The sequence below is a fragment of the Sapajus apella genome, unplaced genomic scaffold (genome assembly GCF_009761245.1).
Source record: "Sapajus apella isolate SASKATOON/1434 unplaced genomic scaffold, GSC_monkey_1.0 scaffold118, whole genome shotgun sequence".
NCBI classification, from domain to species: Eukaryota; Metazoa; Chordata; class Mammalia; order Primates; family Cebidae; genus Sapajus; species Sapajus apella.
The window spans coordinates 3,664,719-3,680,638 of NW_022437058.1; the positions used below are offsets into that span (position 1 = coordinate 3,664,719).

Here is a 15,920-nt window from a genome sequence, read left to right on the forward strand (position 1 = left end):
TCCAGATTTAAGAGGACTGTACTTTCTCAGCATACTGCTTCAGTTTGATCCAAATGTTACTGTTTCTAGTAGACATTTCTTTGTGGTGTGTATTATTGGACTGTGGTCACTGCAATTTTAACATAAAAAATATTATTTTGGCCGGGCGCGGTGGCTCAAGCCTGTAATCCCAGCACTTTGGGAGGCCGAGGCGGGTGGATCACAAGGTCGAGAGATCAAGACCATCCTGGTCAACACGGTGAAACCCCGTCTCTACTAAAAATACAAAACATTAGCTGGGCATGGTGGTGCATGCCTGTAATCCCATCTACTCAGGAGGCTGAGGCAGGAGAATTGCCTGAACCCAGGAGGCGGAGGTTGCGGTGAGCCGAGAGTGCGCCATTGCACTCCAGCCTGGGTAACAAGAGTGAAACTCCGTCTCAAAAAAAAAAAAAAAAAAAAAAAATATTACTTTTGGTTTTGTTTAAAATGTTGGTGTTTTAAGGACCGAAATAATGTGCCTGATCCACCATCTTTCCCAGAAACTTCTGATCATATTTTCAAAAAGTTTATTACAAACATTATTTTTATTTAAGTCTTGCTCTTTCGCCGAGGCTGGAGTGCAGTGGTGAGATCTTGGCTCACTGCCACCTCCACCCCGCCCCAGGTTCAAGCAATTCTGCCCTAGCCTCCCAAGTAGCTGGGATTACAGGGGTGTACCACCATGCCCAGATAATTTTTGTATTTTTAGTAGAGACAGAGTTTGGCCATGTTGGCTAGACTGGTCTCGAACTCCTGACCTCAGGTGATCCATCCACCTCAGCCTAACCAAAGAGCTGGGATTACAGGCGTGAGCCACTGCTCCTGGCCTACAAACATTATTTTGATGTTGCTATTTTGACTTAGAAAGTATTATAAAAGAAGCTGAAAAGTTATTGTTTATGAAAATAATGGCCATGTTTTCGTAGTCCTAAGAGGCCAGCAGGAACCTAGGAAACTTCAGATACTGTATCTTCTTTGGTTGGATGTGAAAAAAGGAACTAAGAAATTTAGTTGTTATTTTCTCTAACAAGACAAAACACACAAAGAATATTACCCCAGCTGTGCAGAAAAGTTAAAATCAAGAGACTATCCTGTTGAATATATTACATATGCAAACAGACTGATAATCAGGAATGCAGGTTTATTTAATTAAAAAATAAAACAAAACAAAACAGACTCACCCCCCAAAGAGTACTTTATCCTTGAAAGCAGCAGCAATCACAAGGCACATATGTACAAAATATCTCAAGCAAAACAGAAACTGAACATTCAAAAAATACATGTTATTTAAAAAGATGTTGAAGACCATTTGAGTACTATGAGCATAGATAATAAAAATGACAATTTTATTCTACCTTTAACAAGAGAAGGAACGATGGCATAATATTTATATGCTATCTTGTGGCACATATAACAAGCCTTTACACCACGTAACCTGGTTTGCTAAAGAAAAACCAGGCAAAGTACAGCTTACAAATGGTATTTTTAGTGCTTTCTCATCTTCTGTAGAGACCTGAAATTTGTAAGTGGAAAAGAAAAATTCTTTTTCCTTAGCTTAGAAAAGGCCTGTAGTTACACATCCCTAGGCAAACCCCACCATACAAAAAAGGAATACGTTTGAGATATTCTAAAATATAAAGAATATTATTTATATGCTGGGATCAACATAATAGCCAACCTCTTCCTAAAACAGATTAGAGGTGAACACATAAGAAATGTAAAGAGAGGTCAATTATATTAAAATAAAATAGCTTCTGAGTTAAATTACTGCTCACTTAGGAAGTATAATGAATATTCTCTGGTTAGGGATGCTGACATTGGAAATGGTGTGACATCAATATTTAGTGTGTATAAAAGCTCTAGGATTCAAATACAATGCAAAGTTTATAATAATCACAGAAAAAGTGTTCCTTTTAGCCACCATTTAGATTCACATGACAAAGACTGGAAAATATGTGGTTTAATTAGATCATAAATTTGTACCACATATGTTGAAGTGTTCTTCTAAGCTTTAACACTGCAGTCATTTTTCTATGAAATATTAAGGAGTTAGGGAGTGCTTACTGAATCATTACTATTAGAAAGGAGGGCAGAGAAACTGAAGCTCCAGTTTTAAACCACAACAAAAGAATACAAAATACTAGTATAATAAAACATTTAAATAGTACTAAATGTACAATTTAAATATCAGTTATATACTGTCAGTTTTCCTCTTAAAAAAATCAGTTCCTGGGCTTTTAGATGCGTTTTCTTTTAAAAAAAAAAATAAGCATCCTTCTCATGTTCACACAATTGGTCCACATTGGCACCATTTGGTAACAATCCTATAAAAGATCCACATGCTCTTGCTCTCCTTCAGGCCCCTCCCTGGCCAGCAGGAGTGTTGAGTCCTGTCTGCGTGCTGTGTGGCAGGAGGCCACAGTCTTGAGACTCAGCCTAGAGCAGGACGACCTGGGCCACCTCCTTGATGGTGGACGCAGCTCTCACCAGTTCTTCCTCTGTTTGTTCCACTGTGACCACAACCCGAATGCTGAGAACAGGAAAGGACACAAAGAATTACCTTTGTAAGGTGAGGACCTGCACTCACAGTCACCCATCTATGGCCTGAGAGCTAAATCCACCGCCTCCTGTTTTTGTAAACAAAGCTCTCCTGGCACTCGGCCTGCCTATTCATGTACTTGCTGCCCATAGTCGCTTTCTGACTACTGGGGCAGGTGGGTCACTGCAGCAGGGAGTCCCGAGGGCACAAAACCAGCATGGCTCCCGTCCTCATGCACTTGTGGTCTTACTATCAAGTAAACGTAGGATATAGGATTATACCTTCAGATGAGTGCAATGAAAAATGATGGGGGCAGCTCACGCTGGAGTGCAAAAGAGTGATCTCAGCTCACTGCAGCCTTGATCTCCTGGAACCAGGTGATTCTCCCACCTCAGCCTCCCGAGGACCTTGGACCACCCACGCCTGGCTAATTTTTGTAGAGATGGGGTTTCACCATGTTGCCCAGGCTGGTCTTGGTACTCCTGGGTTCAAGTGTTATGCCTACCTCGGCCTCTCAAAGTGCTGGGATTACAGGTGTGGGCCACCGCGCCTGGCTGAGATGGGCTGAATCTTTAAGGTGCTCTGAGCTGCCACCAGAGTGATTTTACAAATCTGATCTGGCACTCCGGGCTGGCAGAGCATTCAAACTCCCCAGGGGGCTCTCCTGCAGCCTCCCTGACTTGGCACCTGGCCTGAGGACCCTTCTCTCCAACTCTTCTGCAGCTTGTGTTCTGTACTCCCAGATGAACTTGGAGGTCTCCAAGCCACTGAAAACCCCGAGCAAAGCACGTCACGGAAAGCCACGATGACCACAGGATGCCCGATACACACATTTTTCCAGGCATGGTGTAGACATCGCCTGCTCTCAAAAGCCTGAGCATTGTTCAGGGGCAGAACTGGCCACGTCCATGCCGCCCGCTGTGACTGCCTGGCCCAGTGCCATGGTGGGATGGCCACCTCCTTGGCCTACACCATACACGCTTCGGGAACAGAATCCAGTCTCCTTAAAAGACATTAGTCTTTTCCTTTACTTAAAAAACACCAGATGTGTTTTTTCTTGAATCTATAGATTTTCCCCACCGTTGCTTGGTTTTTCCCGAATGTGAATGAGTGTGTGCTGACTGAGGGAGCAGCAGAGGCGCATGCCCACCCCTACCCCCACACTGCCGATCCTCCCTGCAGGATGGTCCTTGTGGCAGGAACTCCTGGTACGGCATGTGCCACCTTCCAGATGTGGTAGGAATGAGCTGATGGAAACTCAGGTTTGCCGAAGTTCATTATTGGGCTCCCAGACATTTCTTTGAGTGAACTGAGAGGGTACTCAGTGAGTCCTAGGGGGCTTTTCAGTTAAAATGTAAAAACTTTTTGTTTAAAAGCATTAAACAGGTGATGTACTATATTTTAATGACAGATAATCTTCCTTAGCCTATAATAGTCTTTCAAAATTTTACAAAAGATAATGTATTTCATAGAGCTCAGAGCAGGGGAAAAAAATAAGGTCATATTTTAATTAACTGACCTGGGAGGAGGGAGGCACTTCTCTTCTTTCTCCAAGTAGCGCGCCTGGGTTAATGCAATATTTTTGTTCATGCACTGCAGGAAGAAAAAGGAAGACATCTGCAACCTGGACTTCAGACACGGCAGTCGTTCAAGTGGGGAATGCAGAAATCCTGCAATAGTAGCTTTAATTCATTTTCCAATTATAATTGCTACAAGATATCACCAAAATGCTGCAGCACCACCTTGGCAGCACTGTCCACAGAACTTTCTGCAGTGACAAACGCTTCTGTTCTGTAGTGCCCAGCAGTCACCATGAGCCATGTGTCTCTGAGCACACGGAGATGTGGCTGGTGCTACTGAGAGGTCACATTTGTACCTTTTTTTTATTTCCACTTAAATTTAAACAGTCATAGATAGCTAGTGGCTACCATTTAGACAAAGCAGAGTGAGCACACGAAGACGTGATGCGAGCAAAGTCCTGCAGGTGGACTTAACAGTACCACCACCAGGAGGACTGCACCAGAGAAAAATCACTGCACTTCAGATTATTAGCATAAATGATGTCAGTGTGTGGCACCTGGGCATGGTGCTGCTGGGCACTGCAGAGTCTGGCGTTAACAAAGTTCTACACAGCTTTACTATATGTTAACCATCTGTCAACATTAAGAAAAAATTAAAACAATCTCTACTAAAATACAGAAAGCATAAACATCAGAGCAAGGTAATAGGCTACCGGGGTTTCTTTCTGGAGTGATGAAAATGTTTTGGAATGAGACACAGTAATGGTTGCACAACCTGCTGAATGTATGATGCTGAAGGCCACTTAACAATATACTTCAGGGCCAGGTGCGATGGCTTATGCCTGTAATCCCAGCACTTTGGGAGGCCAAGGTGGGTGGATCACGAGGTCAGGAGTTCAAGACCAGCCTGGCCAAGATGGTGAAACCTCGGCTCTATTAAAAAAAAATACACACACACACACAGACACACACACACACACACACACTCTCTCACACTTCAATAGGGTGAATTTTATGCTATGTGAGTTACATAAAAAAACCAACAGAGCAAAGGGTAGTGTAAAGGGAAGAGCGACTATTCCATGTGCCTGACAGTAAAAGCCTCTGCCTCATGACGGTCATGTCGCAGGCTGTGAGAAAGAGATGGAAAACCCACACCAGGCATTCACAACAGCCGCTCACTGACTCTAGGCTCTGGAAGTGTACTTGGAAAAGTGAACTCCTGCAACCATCTGGACTGGCTCTGTTTCGAGCGCTGGCTGGTTAAGAGACACTATAAACAATAGCTCAGTTTGTAAAAACAGTGTCCTGTTGAGCAACTCAACATAAACTTGGCAAAGCCTCTCAGATCTACAAAGCTTAAATAAGAATTACGGCAGGCAGCATGGTTCTTCTCTCTCTTTCACATACTGAAAAGAAGAGAAGGGAGTGGGACAAAGGTTTGGAAGATTTTAAAAATGGAAGCTGTGATGATGCACAGAAGCGGTATGATCTTTCTCTTTTTTTCTGTCAATAAAGTTTCTAGATAGTATTCTGTTCCCCACCCCAGACTGTTCTCTTCTCACTCAACCCTCAAGAGGAATCCTTTAGACAGCCACTATCAAACCAGGTCCACAGACGGGAGTTTGGGATCTGTGAGCTGTCCACAGACTTTTCATTTCCTCTTTCGTTACATGGCTAATCCCTGTAAGCACAGTATTTGAAGACCGAGTTGCTCCGTTCGCACGTCCTCCTCTGCATCTCTCTTTGGTACAAAGCCGTAGTAAGACTTTAAGCTGTTGCTATCTAATGAAAAGAGAACAGAGGTGGGTTTACTATGCAATGGATACACTGGCATCTGAAGGAAATGAGTGTCCCTCAACATGAAGCATGTGTGGACAACTGTCCGATGTAGTTCGAGGAGACACTCGAGGGAGAACGGCGGCGCCATCACTCAGACCCAACACCCACGCATGCAGCTCATGAGCCTGCTCGGTGAACATGGCTCTCAGCTGTCCTGATGGGGCAACTCCATTGAAAAAAACAAATTCACCTGCCTCATGAAGGTAATGAAATGAACAGGAATTTTACTGGCTTGTCCATTTAGCTTTATTTAATTTATAAATTTGTTTTGGTTTTCCATTTGTATAAGAACTCTAATCACAAAGATGTCATACTTAGTTTTGTGTTTGTATGTATTTAAGGAACTTTACAATACAAACAATGAGGCAGTGAAGCAGGCAGTGGAAGGTTTTTCCCTGTAGAGAGGCTTTCTTCCTATCCACAGAGCTGTGCCTGAGAAAACATCAGTTGCATTTCCTCACCTCGAAAGCCACGTAGCTCCAGGTTGATCATTCATAATCTGACATGTTTCCTTAGGAAGCTCAGATCCTGGGCTTGTTTTTTTATTATTATTTTTTAATGTAATTAACTCTAGAAGGCCACAAGTTGTGCGAAGTTCTCCACAAATCTGTTATTCCAGATTATGTGGCTCAAACATTGTGGGACATAGGACAGCTGAAGCCAGCTATGCAACAGAGGGCTGCCTGGACACCCAGTCTGTATACTGCACAGCCATGTGGCCTAGAAGAGCCTGCCTGAGAGGCTGTACAGGCAGATGAGGCTCAGGACAGGGCCTGGCCTCGGAAAGGCTCATGACGGGTGGTAGCTGCCATGACGACCCCAGGGAGCTAGTGGCATCACTCACAGCTGCAGCCTCTGGACAAGAAAGCAGAATCCCGCCCATTTTCATTCCCAAATACATATTAAGTACATGTCACATTCTTCTAAAAGCAGCAGCAGCTGCCCACATAAAAGCCCAGATTCTTCTGAAAGCAGCAGTCCACCATCCCGGGGCTTGGGGAGAGTGCCGGGAGCGGGAGGTGAGGGTGGGGGTGGGGTGGGGGGGGCGGGGAGGGCGGCACCCACTGCCCTCCTGAGTCCTTCCGCTGCTCTTCCCCCTCTTTTAAAGAAACTTCTGTTGGCCCTTACACCACTGCAAACCCACGTGCCTAGAACAGGAAGCGTTTAGGATGGGCAGTGCTATCGGATGAAAAAGGGCAAGTAGTTTTCCGTGGTCACGTGGTTCTTAATTAGTAGCAAAATGACTTTTGGAAGATAAATTTAAATAAACCTCCCAAATTAGGCATGTAATAAGAAGTGGTATTCCTTTCTGTTTACAAAAGCATCCTGACTTCAGGGTGACTGCGAGTGGACTGTCCCTGAGCTGTGCTGCGGGGACAGCCAGCCGTCCAGGAGTGTGTGTGATGCCCACACACAATACCTCCCCCAACTATACACAGGAAAGCCTGGCTTTGTAAAATGGTGAGCAAGTGAGTTTTCTGGAACGCTTATTTTTCAGAGGAGAGGCCAAGTATATTTAAATGCAAAATAGTACAAAACAGAGTAACTCTGGAGGGGGCCACATATTGCTGCCTGTTACTGTGGCCAGAAGCTGGAAAGGACCTGGAGGATTAGGATTCAATGTCCAGAGCGGGTCACCAGCATCCTCCTTTCTACCCTCTCTCTCAGGGCAGAGACTTTCCTTAAAATTAACATTAAAACATTGCTTGGGGAGAGGGCAGAAGTGGTGTGGGGAGATTTCCTTAAGTAACTGGATACTTACTTGATCTACAATTTCCTGAAGCAGTCTGACGTCTTGCTCACGAGACCCAGTGCTCTCTTCCAGCTGCAGGTGAAAGGCTGGAGAAAAGGACTCCCCTACCACTTTTAGTCCAGAAATGCTGAAGAAAGGAAACACACACACCTGTAAGTCCCTTCCAGGCTCAAGGATCACTTATGAAGAAATAATGTTATAAGTCTACAATGTCCAGGCACAGTGAACAGACAGAACTGACAGGAAGCATCATGTGGTGGAATTCCAATTCTGACAAAGAAAGGAAAATGAGGCACTCTGGGCAGCTCTTCCTTATCTAAAAAAGTTTGCCTGGGATGTGGCATCTGTGAGCACAGGACCGCAGGACTGGGTCTCATGGCCCAGCATCCCACCAGGGAGTCTGTGCACCCAACTACCGGCCTGGACGCCCCTCCTTACAGGCCCTCCGGGCCCACCTTGGCCTGTCAATTCTCTTGCTGTGTACTCCCTCGCCCCCACTGTGCCCCCACTGCTCGTTCTTCCCTGTGCTGGCTGCGCACGCTGGGGGCCCAGCTCCAGCACGGCCTCCTGGTGGGGCCTTGTTCATTACTGACTTTAGGGAAGGCTCTGCTCCATCAGTCGCTATTACTATCCTGTATGGATCCTTCACAGGCTACTCACTACACTTAATGTTATGCTGCCTTGCTTATTATCTATGTCTTTAGTTTTATTTTGTCTCATAAATTACAGGAATGATTTCTGACATTAACAACATTATACCCCCATCTCTACAAACAAAGCAAAAACAAAAAAACAAAAATTGGCTGGGTGTGGTGGCTTGCAGTAGTCCCAGCTACTTGGGAGGCTCAGGTGGGAGGATCACTTGAACTCAGGAGGTCAAGGTTGCTGTGAGCTGAGATTGTGCCACTGTACACCAGCTTGGGTGACAGAGCAAAACCCTGTCTCAAAACAAAAACAAAACAAAACAAAACATACCCAATAGAAAACAAACATACATTATATTTTGACTAATAGCAATATTTTTAGATAGAAAAATGTCCTTATTTGCATGTTAGGTTTTAGATTTTACTTGGATTAAAATTATTTTCTTTTTATTCAGGATTAACAGCACAAAATCTGCAGTTTCTCAGGGAGAAAGACAAATCTTTAGCAGTCAAATCTTGTATTTTTAAATTAAAGTTAAGCCAGTATTTTACTACAAATGTCATGAAATGCTACACCGTATTATTAATATCTAGTCAGGTTCATTTAAAGTCTATTTTATCCTATAGTAACAAATATTATTTGATTTTTGACCTACTTCCCAGGACACAAATGTGATATATGCCTACCTGAAACTGGGCTAAACATTTTAGATTCCTTTCATTTAGTTTGTTTCACTTAAAACGATTTGTTTTTCCTCAGAATGAAATGACCATAAAAGCACTGGGTAGCACAACTGAATCTTCCCAGTTTATGACTTGACAAGCCTTTACAGAATGACTACTGTGTGTTATAATAATGTGAATTCTAGAAACTAATCTCACCCGGCCTTCCAATCACCCTTGGAACATTATTAATCTGTATCACCATTCTTTAAATATAATACATCATAGTAGATCTCTCATAGTAGGTCTAAATCATGCAATCTTGGGCATGTGGAATGTGGGGGAACCTTCTAGATTAGTTCTTTTACTAATGTAGAAACTAAGCAACATGCTTTCAAAACCCATTTCCTGTGTGACTTCTGATCATGTTAAATGCATACATCAAGTATTTTTTTTGGGTGGTCATGTATTCTCAGAGTATTAAAAAATTGCTGTCATCCAAGTGCAGTGGCTCACACCTGTAATCCCAAGGCCGAGGCAGGTGGATCACCTGAGGTCAGAAGTTTGAGACCAGCCTGGCCAAGACGGTGAAACCCTGTCTCTACTAAAAATACAAAAATTAGTTGGGTGTGGTGGTGGGTGCCTGTAATCCCAGCTACTCAGGAGGCTGAGGTAGGAGAATTGCTTGAGTTCGGGGGGCGGAGGTTACAGTGAGCTGAGATCATACCACTGCACTCCAGCCTGGTCAACGAGGGCAAAAAAAAAAAAAAAAAGATATTGCTTTCCAAATAGCATTTCATATGAATCGAATGGACTCAATTTTCCTCAAGAAATATAAAGCACTTGAGGTCCGAATCTAGCCTGTGCTTTTTGATCAAATGGTCTCATCTCACATGCTGGTGAGAGAAGGAATTAAACAAAATGCCCTATCTCTGGTTGCCTAGATGGCTGAATGTCAGACGAGTTTAATTAAAGCCAATGGACACAGTTGTAGCTTGAGTTCAGAAACTTAGAAGCTGTGTTTCAGAGTCGATTACACTACTCTTTAAAGAGAAACTTTGCTAAACATCTTATACCAATGGATAAACAATGAGCACTGGGCTAGATCCCAGGGACATAGCAATAACTAAGGTAGCCACGGTCTCCTTTGTGCGCTTACAGTCTATAGGGAGAACCAGACACCAATAACTATCTCTATTACAATGAAAAAAGAGATAAACCAGCATAGGATGTTGAATTCCTTTCTCAAACTCAATCTCAGAGATGAGAGAAGTGAACAATCAGAGAAAAATTCAACAAAAAATTATTCAGAACTAAACATTGAAGATACTACCTCTGAAAATATTTATATTTAACATGTTTATTGGAAAATAAGAAATAAAACCAAAAGCTAAATGTAAGAAGCTGAAGAAGAATAAGAACACAATGCAATGAAACAGTGCATAAAAATAAGCAAGAAAACAATATGATGAAAACACACAAAACAAAACTTACACAAATAAAAAGTTTAAACAATATAGATATATGACATAATCACCAACTATCCCCAAACCAAAGCCTCCAAGCCTAGATGGCCTTAAAGTGGGAGGCCTACTCAACTTTTGAAGAAACAAGCCTGGTCTTTCTTAGTGGATCCATGAAGCAGAAAAAGTGGAAAATAGCCAAATCATCTACTGAAGCTACCCTACTACTGACTCCTATGTTACTTAAAGTTGGTATAAAGTTATAGATCCATTTAAATTATAAACACAGATACAAAAAGTCAAATTAAAATATTAGCTAAATAAATCTAACAGTGTAGAAAAAGATATTGTAATGAAGGGTTTCCTCAAGAATGCAAGGATGGTTCAACATCAGAAAATATTTCAATTCAGCCAAAAGACAAATTCATGATTTACCTTAATAGATGTCAAAAAAAAAAAAAAAAAAAAAAGTGGATAAAATTCAACATCTACTTATGATTTTAAAAATAGGTCTTCAAATTTAGGAATAATTTAGCCAGGTGCAGTGGTACGTGCCTGTAGTCCCAACTAGTTGGGAGATAAAGGCAGGACTGCTTGAGTCCAGGAGTTTGGGGATGCAGTGTGTTGACTACACCTGTGAATGGCCACTTGCACTCCAGCCTGGGCAACACAGTGCAATCCTGTTTCTTAAAAAAAAAAACACAAATCAAAACTAGGAATAATTTGATAAAGGCTTCTCACCAAAACCCCATAGCATTATTATTACTATTATTATTTTGAGACAGAGTTTTGTTCTTTTTGCCCAGGCTGGAGTGCAATGGCACGATCTGGGCCCACTGCAATCTCCACCTCATGGGTTAAAGCAATTCTCCTGCCTCAGCCTCCTGAGTAGCTGGGATTATAGGCATGTGTCACCACACCTGGACAATTTTGCATTTTTAGTAGAGATGGGGTTTCTCCACGTTGGTCAGGCTGTTCTTGAACTCCCGACCTCAGGTGATCTGCCTGCCTCAGTTTCCCAAAGTGGTGGGATTACAGGCATGAGTTACTGTGCCTGGCCGCATGATGTTTTATACTTAGGACTAAGCGCTTCTATAACTGGGAATAAGAAAAGAATGTTTGCTATTATTGCCACTGTTCAATACAGCATTAGGGACCCAGACCAAAGCAATACAATACAAAAAAGAACTAAGATATAAAAACATTAGGAAGGAAAGAGAGAACACCATTATTGCAGATAACAGGACTTCTGTGCACATCATCATAACAGAATGAAACAAACTACTGGACATAAGAGTTTAGAAAGACTCCTGGACATAAGATCAGATTAGAGAAAACAATAATATTCTTATGAATCAGCAATAATCAAGTAGAAACTATAAAAGACAACTCCACTCTTAAGAGCAACAAAATCTGTAGGATGTCTGAAAATCCCCTTTAAAGGTTACATAAAGGTACAAGGGCTTTATAGGAATTCCATTAAAGGACATAAAGAAGGATTCAAATAGAGAGCTCGTGTTCATGGATGACAATTCCCCCCACATTCATCAGAAAATTTAATGCAATTCCAATTAAGATTCTAGCAGTAACTTTGGAGGAACCTGTATTCCAAAACAGTGATAAAAACAAACACTAGTGATACATGTATTCTAAAACAGTGATAAAAACAGATAAAATCAAAAGTCTGAGGAATGGGCAAATATACCAGTGGAATGGAAGAGAGAGTTCAAAAATAGATCCAGGTACAAATGGGAACCTGGTATATGACAGAGACAGTACTGCCAACCAGTAGGAGAAAGGATGTTTATACTTAGCCAGATGTTATTCAGAAACTGACCTCAGTAATTTTAAACGGAAATACTCTTCTCTTGACCAATCCACAGCTACCATCTTGTTTCTCAGTTCCTCTTTAGAGAAAAACTCCTCAAAACAGTCATCTAAGCTGTGTCCAACTGTCTGGAACCTCCTTCAAGCAGGCATTTTATCTCACACTCCCCTGAAACTGCTCACCAAGTCATGATACCTCTCCTCGACAAACTCAAAGGATCAGTGTTCTGTTACCTGGTCTGGCCTGTCAGCAGTGGCACGTCACAGGCTGACCTCCTACATAAGCAATTTCTTCCCTAGCTTCCAGGACTCTGGGCTCTTCTGGCCTTCCTCTTCCTCACTGGCCACTCTTTCTCGGACTAGTCTTGGCTAGTTTCTGGTCTCTTCGCATTGAAATAGTTCAAATAATAGCTATTCCTGAAGACCCAAAAATTTATCTCTAGCTCAGTACTCTCCCTCACACTTCAGGCTTGTATAACAAGCTGCTGCTCCGCACTCCATGTCTGCCGGGCACTTCGGGCTAAACACAACCACTGCTGACCTTCCCCAGCAAGTATTTCTCCACAGTTCTGTCCTCCTCGCTCACTAGCGACTCCACCTACTTACTCTTCCCAAAACTCCTAAGTTCCACCTGGAGTCTTCTCTTTCTCACTCACCATGCATATGAACTTCTGCTAGGTCCAGTGCGCTCTCCCCAAAGAAGATATCCAGAATCCAGACACTTCTCACGGCTCCCACCATGGTCAGAGTCACCGTCACCTTTTGCCTGGGTCAATCTCCTAACTGGTCTCTGCTTCTGTTCTTATTGCTGTTTAATGTATTTTTTTTTTTCACACCACGAGAAAGTAATTTTGCTAGGGTATCAGACAGGCTGTGTCACTTTTTTGCTCAAAACCATGCCAGGGCTTCCTCTGTGTGCCAATGCTCTCATTATGGCTCACAAGTCCCTGTGTGTGGATGGCTCATGACACAGCCCTCATCCTCCACTGGATTCCCCACTCCTTCCCTCCTGTCACATTGGCCTCTTTGCTGTTTTGTTTGCTCTTCTCTATAACCATTTAGATACCAAGACGATTGTCTCCTGCAACCCTTTTGAATGCGTGTTGAGTATGAGGTGCCATGGAGTCTTACAACTGTGGATACTGAGTAGGCAACTGGGTGTGAGACCTGGAGCTGCAGTGGTCCAGGGTGGAGCTATGAAGCGAGAAGCTGTCTACATACAGGTGTCATGAAATGATGTGCAGCTCCAGGTGTGGAAGAAGTCAAGAAGATAATAATAAGAAAAGAGAACCACAGACAAAGTCTTGAAGAGCAAGGTGCTGAAAGTAAGCCTTCAAAAGAGACCGAGATGAGGCCATTCAAAGATACAAGAGGAAATCCAGGTGTGCAATGCAGTAGAGTCCAAAGAAGGAAAGAGCGGTCATCTGTGCTGAAAACTACAGGGACATCAAGAAGATGGGCTCTGAAGATGGTCCACTGGATTCAGCAGTCAGTGGAGACCTCCACAAAAACAGTCCAGGTGAAGTGCAGTAGCAGAAGCCAGGTCTCAGAGCTTCCAGTGTAAAAGAAGACATGGAGAAGACAGCTACAGAGAGGAGCAAAGACATGGGGAGTTGTAGAGGGAAATGCTGGGTGACAGACAAGAGAAACTTAAAGTGGACATGACTGCTAATCAAATGACGCAAGAAAGGGTACAGCCTGATGACAAAGCAGCAGGGACAAGCAAAGGCGCTGAGTCCTTAAAAAAGAAGGGCCTATGGTAGTTGGAGGAACATTTATTGGCCTACAGGGGGAAGAACAGTTCAGATACCCATAGGTGTGCAGATGCGTCAGGAAATATGACAAGTCCCAGTGACAGCATGAGGCCAGGCTGTTAGCTGAAAGTGAGGGGGAGTGAAGATAGGGTTAGGAATTATGGAAAGAAAAAGTGTGACAGAGCTGGGGAAAGTGGAGGATTAGACTTAGAAAAAAGCAGGTTTACACCACAGAGTGAAGGGCATGTGAGGCTGGCAGTGATGAATTTCCAGTGACTCCAATATGCTAGGCTGTGTTGGCATATTAATATTTCACAAACCAATGGAACTGGAACCAATACAAATACATCTCTCTACCATAAATCATGCAAGAACTGCTGTTACTATCACACAGACACACCCAGAACTTTAATTGTCTGTCCCTTCTTTATCTGGAACAGCTGTGATGTACTCATTTATCAACTGTCCTTTTCTTTTAGTAAAGTCTCCAGTTTCCGCATCTGGAACAGATATAGGACTTCCATGACCAAGAAAGTATGTTTCACCTTAGGAAAGGCAAAAAGAAACACCTTGAGCAACGTGAGATCACTTTCTATAAGACCAGAAATGTGCCTGGAGATATCACCAACTTTGATCTTTTTTTTAACTACAGAGGAATCTTAAAAAGTGATGCTTGTGTAGTTTAAAAAAAGAGTAAAAAAAAAAAAAAGAAAAGAAACACTCATAAAATTTCACTTCTTTTTCTTGTGTTAAAACTTAGTAATTTACTAAAAAGTAGCACAGTAATAGATGGTATGAACACAGTCACCTAATTATGTAATATATAATGGCATCCTGGTATGTGTGCAGACATGGAGAGATGCTTCAATAAAAAATAAAAATGGTTATTTCCAGTGGTAGGATGTTGGGTTGTTATTTTCCTCTTTCTATCTTCTGTACCGCTATAATATTTTACTGAGTTGTTTCATTTTCAGAAAAACAAAGTCATGATTCTTTAAAACAGATGCTCTGGTTTTATACAAATAAACCAATGTGAGTGAACTACTAAGTTTTTGGTTTCTTAGTTGCAATTTGGTCAAACTGACCCAAGCCTATAAATTTAAAACTTTTCATTAGTTGTTTAAGAGTGGTGCAGATAAACTTTATGTTGGTTAAAAATATATAAAACTCACCCTTGCAAAGCTTTATGAATTTGTCTACACTTTTCCTTCAACACTGCAAAAATACCTGGATGAAAAAAAATACATTTGAGAGTCTATCTGAAACATGTAATAGTACTAACCTAAAAATATTTTTGAAGACCCAGATCAAGTTCATCAATCTAAAATGCTACATATCCTTCTACATACTAGCAGGGCCAGGAACTCATACTCTCCTGAAGGCCCACGGTTCTCTGGTACGTGCTAACCAGCCCCTTCTCACCTCACTAATCCCACTTTCAACAAACCTGGAATGATGCTTTCAAGAGCAATCAATGCCTCTTGTTCTCATCAAGATCCTTGAGATAATCTGGCTAAGAATCAAAGGGTACAAATTTACTGCTTATTTCTTTATCCTAAACAATTTGGTGAAAAATCAACTGTAGTAATTTTTACAATCTTTTCTTGATATCTTCCTTTCATTGAAGGAAAATCTCAAAACTAATGTATCTGATCAGAAGGCAGGAGAGTGCCATACCATCTGAGAAGCAAGCACATGAATGAGCACAGAGACACACATTTTCAGAAATACTGTACTGGGTAGGGCCTGCTGCTCTCTTTCTGTTTTAAGCTTTGGAAAGGTGGCACTGTCACAGCCAAAGGCCAGATTTTAAATTCTTAGTTGACTTTTAATTTTTCCCACTGAGTAAATTCTTTGCTGGTAAACCAGACGTGGCCCTAGTACCAACTGATGA

The 15,920-nt window shown here is 42.2% G+C and overlaps 1 protein-coding gene across 4 annotated transcripts in view; it reads right to left on the reverse strand.

Annotated features, from left to right (window-relative positions):
- Positions 1–1,144: 1,144 nt before the first annotated feature.
- The window catches only part of SPTLC1 (serine palmitoyltransferase long chain base subunit 1), a 62,014-nt gene continuing 47,238 nt past the window's right edge, over positions 1,145–15,920 (reverse strand). For all 4 annotated transcript variants that reach the window (XM_032260464.1, XM_032260465.1, XM_032260463.1 and 1 more), the window contains exons 12-15: positions 15,199–15,253; positions 7,685–7,802; positions 4,080–4,153; positions 1,145–2,551 (exon numbers count right to left, since the gene is read on the reverse strand). In XM_032260464.1, coding sequence (XP_032116355.1) covers positions 2,458–2,551; positions 4,080–4,153; positions 7,685–7,802; positions 15,199–15,253 — 341 coding nt within the window. In that variant the 3' untranslated portion in view covers positions 1,145–2,457. The remainder of the gene's footprint in view (positions 2,552–4,079; positions 4,154–7,684; positions 7,803–15,198; positions 15,254–15,920) is intronic.